The following is a 7,148-nucleotide window of genomic DNA, read 5'->3' as shown; positions in this document are numbered from 1 at the left end:
AAAAAAAAAAAAAAAATCCATGGATCATATGTGTCCTCACAGAAATGTTTTGTAGTAATATAATAGCAGAGAGAAAGAAAGAATGAAAAGAAGGACATTGCCAACAACAGACCGCCAATCCGTATTTACCCCTCATGCTGTCTTCTGGGGATTACAAGGGAACTGAGTAATGCACGGCGTCAATCTCCATGACTCTTTCATTTCCTGTGTTGCTTTCTGATTGTTTCTTCTTATAATTGAAGAAAAGCTCCATGACTGAAAATATGTTGCTGGGTTTTGCACACACACAATCACACGCACTGATTATGTCCTCATGCACAGTAATGGTGGACTATTTAATGAATGAATTACACACATGTGCATGCTTCAGACAACACTGAGATACATTTTAATCACTTGGATATTGCCCCTTCATTTCCATAAATAACCAAACTTAATTTGTTTCCCAAACATGCAGACACATCTACTTCTCTCATCTCATTTTTCTCCTTTTCTTGCATTCTTATTCTCTTACATTGTAATTTTCTCTTCTTCCCCTTTGTATCTCTTCTAGATCTATTTCTCTCCTTTCACTTAATCTCACATTCTCACTGCCCTCCAGCTCCTGTCATGTCTTTTCATATACTTTATCATCCCTTCTCTAGTTCATTGGATTTACAGCTTGTCTCTGGTGAGGTGAGGCTTAGGTGGGCTGATCCGGGAGTCGAATTGACTTCAGTTTGGAACTGTAGAGCCGTTTTTTTTCCTGCCAGCTTTGGATTATAACACAGCTATGCATCCGAGTGCCATATAGCTTTAACAAGCTTTAACAAAGTTCGTCCTGACCTGTTATGACATTGAAAAAGACTCGAGAGAGAAAGAGAGAGAAAGGTTCAAGGACACAAGTATTGCTCAGTTTTGCATTTTTTTAATCGTCTACGATGCGTCTTCTGTCCAGGGTTGTGCATCATTAAGAATTAAATGTAGAATGACTTTAAAGTGCAAATCAGTTACAGAATTTGAAATGAGCAAACATGCTTGAAAATTGGAATTTGTATTTTTATTCAAGGCAATATAAATGCAATGGAGTAAAACTCATATATGAAAAAAATTAATATGACTGCTGAAAGTGTGATTTTTAATACCATATTTAACTTATGTCTGGTATGAATTACTCATAAACATATATTCATAGAACACGTGGAATATTTAATATATTTAAATGTAGTATATTGAACATGTCTAACTGATCCTACATTTCTATATTTTTATAAAGTGCTCTTAAAATAATGTTGACATTTTTGTGGTTCTCTATGGCTGGTGTTTTAATGGCTGTGTTAATTTTAATATGCACACATCCAAAAATACTGTCAAACAGGTGCAAGACCAAAAAAGGCACAAAAAAGCAAAAGAATAAATAAATAAATCAAGTAACTTCATTAAACAAGTTACCGCATTAAATTGTAATGGAGCATATGTAGCCATGTGCCATTGGTTTTTTCTTCTTCTTTGCTTTTGGTTTGTTGTGGTAGTTGTTTTGACAGTATTAAACTTCATTTAAATATGTTTGTTTCGTTAAGAAACACATGTAAAAACTCAACTCAAAATTAACTATGTAATTATTTCTATTTTGGATACTTTCTACTGTTAAATGTCTTTGAATTGCAATTCAGTAATTTCTTACTGCTCAGTCCAATGCAAATTCCAGTCTTGTGGGATAGGACCAATTAAATTCAAATTCACACTCATGAATGGAATGGGAGCTGATTTTTAATTCTTAACGTTGCTTAACCCTGGTTCTGTACAGATATATATTTGCACGTACAGTACACACGTACATCCCCAGTTCTCACACTGAATTCCACTGAAGTGTTTGTAGTTCAATTTCTGTTTTCATCCCACATGATCAATGATTTCGGGAATCATTTGCGATGACTAAATACTTTGATAAAGGACCGCAGTGTACCAAAGACAGTCTCACCCTCTCTTATCACTGAACCACCCTCTAAATCCAAAATCACAGATCACAGGATCGAGAACGAATGTTTAATTTCTCTCTCATGGGTTTGGTGGATCTTGCGTGATAGTTATCATACATCCCCGAGTGAGAGATCAGATTTATGTTCATGTAAATTCATGTGCCTTCAGTGATAAACTAAGCTCAAGGTTTTCTGCATGAGTGCCGCTCTGCTGTAGTCATTTACATCTCTAATGGACTGTAGTAGAATAATGTTTAAATGGACCACAACACTAATTACTGACTGTGCTTACACTGCAGTCCGTCAACAGAAGAGGACGAGGCAATCATGTCCAGATCTGTGTGTATGAAACTGCCTAAAGGGCCCAAATACTTTTTGGGGTCACTGTATGCGGTTGATATGTTTATTTTTAATATGTGTGGGGGGTTGCTAAGATAACTTATCTGTGTTTGAACACCTTCACTCTTCCCTGTTTTCATTCCTTTGTTTTTAAGCCCTGATGATCTCATCTGTTAGGCAAGTTTGTCTCTTTCTAGAGCGCTTTGTGAGAGATTATGCACTATGTAACAGTATGTAAGATGAGGCAGGCTAACAGTCTCTCTGGTAAACCTCTTGTACACGAGGGACAAAAGGGAGAGACAGATGAACGAATCTAATGTCTCATCAAGCCTCGAATCACAAGTCAAGCTCTATCAACAGCCTTTGTTGATTACCACAGAGAATAAATTTGACTAATTAAAAAAAGACAACAAAATCACATATACAGAAATAAATTTACAATGGAAGTAAATAAGACCAGTTCCAGGGGGTAAACGCACAAGTATGAAGCTGGTATTTTTGTAAAATACACAAAGCACATACATGAATTATTCAGCATAAGCCTGTGTATTATTAGCTGTAAAGTTTAAATTATTATTTACATTGTCATGACATCAGAGTTAATGAAGTTAAGATTAGATACAACACAATTAAGATCAGCGTATGATTCGTTTCTTGAGCACCAAATCAGCATATTAGAATGATGATCATGTGACTCTGAAAAAGTGACAATTGTGAAAATTCAGCTTTGCCATCAAAGAATAAACAACATTTTAAAATATAATCAAATACAAAACAGCTATTTTAAATGGTAGTAATATTTTAATATTATTGTTTTAACTTTTTTATTATTTTATTTGTTTTTTTTTTAAAGGGACTGCCAATTTGCGCTGTTGATTTAATAATAATAATAAATTTTTTTTTAATGAATTTACATTTAAAGCTTAAAATGTATCATTCCTGTAAGGTCCAGTCTTACTTTTGTTGGCACATATCATCTGATAGCTTTTCAATGTCTTTTTGGGTGGAAAAATGAGAAAGCTGGGTTTTTTTTGGGTAACACTTTATAATAACTTTCATTAATAAATCATTAACAAATATTATGTAGTGCTTAACGGATCATTAGTTCATATATATTCACATATCTAGAAATGTGAAATAATGTGCTTGTTAATGTTTACTAATAAATGTATTAAACATTACCTAATAATTTACATTTCATGTAAATTTAAATGCTTACAAATGTCATTAAACTTAAAATTCATATGATCATGCACATCTTGAAAATCTACAAATTATTTTAACAGATGTTATACAATGATTAAAAGCTTGTGTTAATGCACAACACTTTTGCTGCTGAGGTGTGATAAGGGTAAGTTTAGGGACAGGTTTGGTGGTATGGGTTGGTTTAAGGGTTGGGTAAGGGGTCAACAGTGTACAGGGGTCAATTTGATTACTATAAGGGAACACAATTCAATCTGTTTTTGCATTGTTTTGATAAATGAAGTATTTTCTTGAAAATTATTTTTTTCCCCTTCCTGTTGATGTATGATTCAAGGAATATTCTGTTTAATGATACACAATAGTATACTAATATAAGTGTTGAGGTGATAAAAACATGTTTTGCACCCAAATTACAATGTGTGATATGTCTTTACCAAGCATTTAGCTAAACTAACCACCCTTTACACAAACATTGTTAAAGTAGCTAAAAGTCCAGTTCCAATAAAGATACAAAAAAAAAAAAAGTAAATGTTTATAAACATTTACAAATGATGAATAGTCTCCACTTTAGATTGGGTACTGCAAAAACATGAACAAATGATTAATAAATGATTTGTAAAGATGTGAAAATAGGGAGAATTCCGGTCATTTGGGACACTTTTTGCCATTGAGTGACTGCTCATAAAGGTATTAATGATTAGTAAATGTTTATAAACATTTACAAATGATGAATAGTCTCCACTTTAGATTGGGTACTGCAAAAACATTAACAAATTATTAACAATTGATTTAAGATATGCAAATAGTAGAAGTCAAAACAACAAACAAAGACTAAATATATGACCTTTACTGACTGTGATTATTGTCACGAATCCTGTCCATGGACTTCCATTCGATCGTCACCAGAGGTCACCTTTCCGTTACACTGACTCTCACACTACACAGACTGTTACACATCACCCTGGACCACATTTCCCATGCTCAATTGCACTAATCACAAGCTCACCTGAAACCAATCACACACAGCTGCTACCAATAACACACACTATATAAATCAGTCTCACACCACCATTCAACGCCGAGTATTGTTTAGCGCTTATCGCCACGTTAGTGATAGCAACGTTACGGAGCCATTTCCGAGTTTTGTCTAGTTCCTAGCTCTAGTCTAGTCACGTCTAGTTTTGTGTCTGATTGCCCGTTTCCTGATCTCCTGCCTGTCTTGGATTCTTCTTTTGCCTAGCTCTCTGGACATTGTTTGCCTATCTCAGACCCACGTTAGCCTTTGGATTACTCTTCGTCTTACCTCTTCTATTACTGTTTGCTGTGTGTCTACCCATGCCTGTTTCATGACCACGCCTTTAAATAAAAGCATGCAGATGGATCCACACGTCTCACGTCTCTGTCGCCCCGTAACAATTATGAGCTAATGAATATATTAACATGAATAGTTTGTGAAGTGCCTTTAAGCTATATTTTCACAACATTTGTAAATGTAAAAATGAGCATGAGCTAATATGTGAAGTGTGAACTGAAGTTTAATGACATTTGTAAGCATTCAAAAGTACATTAACAAATAAGCTTGTAAATATTGTATAATTTCTGTAAAAATCATTTGTAGATTTTTAAAACGCATTGAAAGTTTAATGACATTTGTAAGCATTCAAAAGTACATTAACAAATAAGCTTGTAAATATTGTATAATTTCTGTAAAAATCATTTGTAGATTTTTAAAACGCATTGAAAGTTTAATGACATTTGTAAACATTAACTAATGATCCGTTAAGCATTATATAATGTTTGTTAACAATTTATTAATGAAGCTTTAAATCATTGTAAACCATCCGTCAAAATCATTTGAAGATTTAAAAAAAAAAATCCATGATCATATTAATTGAAAGTGTAATGACATTTGTAAGCATTTCAATTTATATTAAATAATGATCTGTTAACCATTTGGTAATGTTTAATAAGTTCATTAGTAACATTAACAAGCACATTATCTCATATTTCTAGATATGTGAATATATATTGATTAGTAATGAGTAATGATTAGTTAAACATTATATAATGTTTGTTAATGATTTATTAATGAAAGTTATTATAAAGTGTTACCTTTTTTTATTTATTTTTAATTTTACTCTGTCTGTCCCCCCCAGGTAGGGAGGAATTAATAGAGCGCGTGCTGCTGTCCTCCATGCTGAATCCAGGTGAGCAGTGGCAGTCCTTCCGCCATCACGGCCGCACTTTCACTCTGGAATACCGCCTGCGATTCCGCTGCGATACCAATTACTACGGCCCACTCTGCAACAAATTCTGCCGAGCACGAGATGACTTTTTTGGCCATTTCAACTGTGATCCTTCCGGTATTAAGGTGTGTAAGGAGGGCTGGACTGGAGCAGAGTGCAGACAAGGTGAGTGGCTTGTGAGTGACTTAAGGGAGAGAGAAATGTCTCCCATGAGATGATCAAGGAAGAGAACCTATTACCACCATATCCTAAGTGAAAACATTCAGCTAGCATTATATTAACAATAGTTGAGTAAGCGGAGCATCACATCATGACCTGTTACATTTGGCAATGGATTATGTGTCCATTTGCAAGTTTTTTCTATTTCTCTAATTCAGTTACGAGTGTTAATGATCCTCTGCACCTGTAAGATGTCTGTAGTGAATAATTTTGATCATCATATCACTAATCTGAGTCAACCGTCTGTGTGCATGTGTAGCGGTGTGTAAGCAGGGATGTCACATGGACCACAGCTCCTGCGATCAGCCCGGAGAGTGCAAGTGAGTCTGCCCAGGTTTCAGAAATATCACACCCTCTCTGCAAGCTCCACCGAGCGCTGATGCATGCCATATTCAGTACTCGCTTTTGTTTGTGTTTTTTTCTCACTTCCTGTCTGCTGTAACCTCTCTTCCTCTGTAGATGTCATTACGGCTGGAAGGGTGATCTGTGCGATGAGTGCGAGACGTTTCCTGGGTGTGATCACGGCACTTGCACTGAACCCTGGAAGTGTGTGTGTGACACAAATTGGGGCGGCCTGCTCTGTGACAAAGGTGAGATGACACCTGCAACACAAGGAAATGTGCTGGTGCATATGTGTGCAAAAATTACTGTTATTATAATTAGGGCCATCAATCAGTTCATCAATATTTACTTGTGATTAATCTCATAATTTTCTGTCTTACATGTGACACAATGAGTTGCTTTTTAAGGAAAAAAAGATGTGGATGACACTTAGTTGTCCTTAGCTGTAGCTGTAATATATGCACATATTTAAAGACAGCAGACAGAGGCAGATTTCTACACTTAATTTACATATACAGTACACTACCTTTCAAAGGTTTTGGGTCCATAAGATTTTTTAATGTTTTTTAAAGGGGTCATATGACGTTGCTAAAAAGAACATTATTTTGTGTATTTGGTGTAATGAAATGTGTTTATGCGGTTTAAGGTTCAAAAAACATTATTTTCCACATACTGTACATTATTGTTTCTCCTCTATGCCCCGCCTTTCTGAAACACGTCGATTTTTACAAAGCTCATCGTTCTGAAAAGCGCGGTGTGCTCTGATTGGCCAGCTATCCAGCGTGTTGTGATTGGCCGAATACCTCAAGCGTGTGACGGAAATGTTACGCCCCTTACCATA

The 7,148-nt window shown here is 35.3% G+C and overlaps 1 protein-coding gene across 1 annotated transcript in view; it reads left to right on the top strand.

The window, feature by feature from the left end:
- Positions 1-7,148, top strand: part of LOC107669775 (protein jagged-1b) — a 56,527-nt gene that overhangs the window by 39,981 nt on the left and 9,398 nt on the right. The window contains exons 4-6 of the mRNA XM_016462156.1: positions 5,657-5,911; positions 6,225-6,285; positions 6,425-6,555. Of these exons, the coding sequence (XP_016317642.1) occupies positions 5,657-5,911; positions 6,225-6,285; positions 6,425-6,555 (447 nt within the window). The remainder of the gene's footprint in view (positions 1-5,656; positions 5,912-6,224; positions 6,286-6,424; positions 6,556-7,148) is intronic.

The sequence above is a fragment of the Sinocyclocheilus anshuiensis genome, unplaced genomic scaffold, assembly GCF_001515605.1.
Source record: "Sinocyclocheilus anshuiensis isolate Anshui unplaced genomic scaffold, SAMN03320099.WGS_v1.1 scaffold740, whole genome shotgun sequence".
In the NCBI taxonomy this organism is placed as follows: Eukaryota; Metazoa; Chordata; class Actinopteri; order Cypriniformes; family Cyprinidae; genus Sinocyclocheilus; species Sinocyclocheilus anshuiensis.
This window is presented reverse-complemented; position numbering and strand designations above follow the sequence as displayed.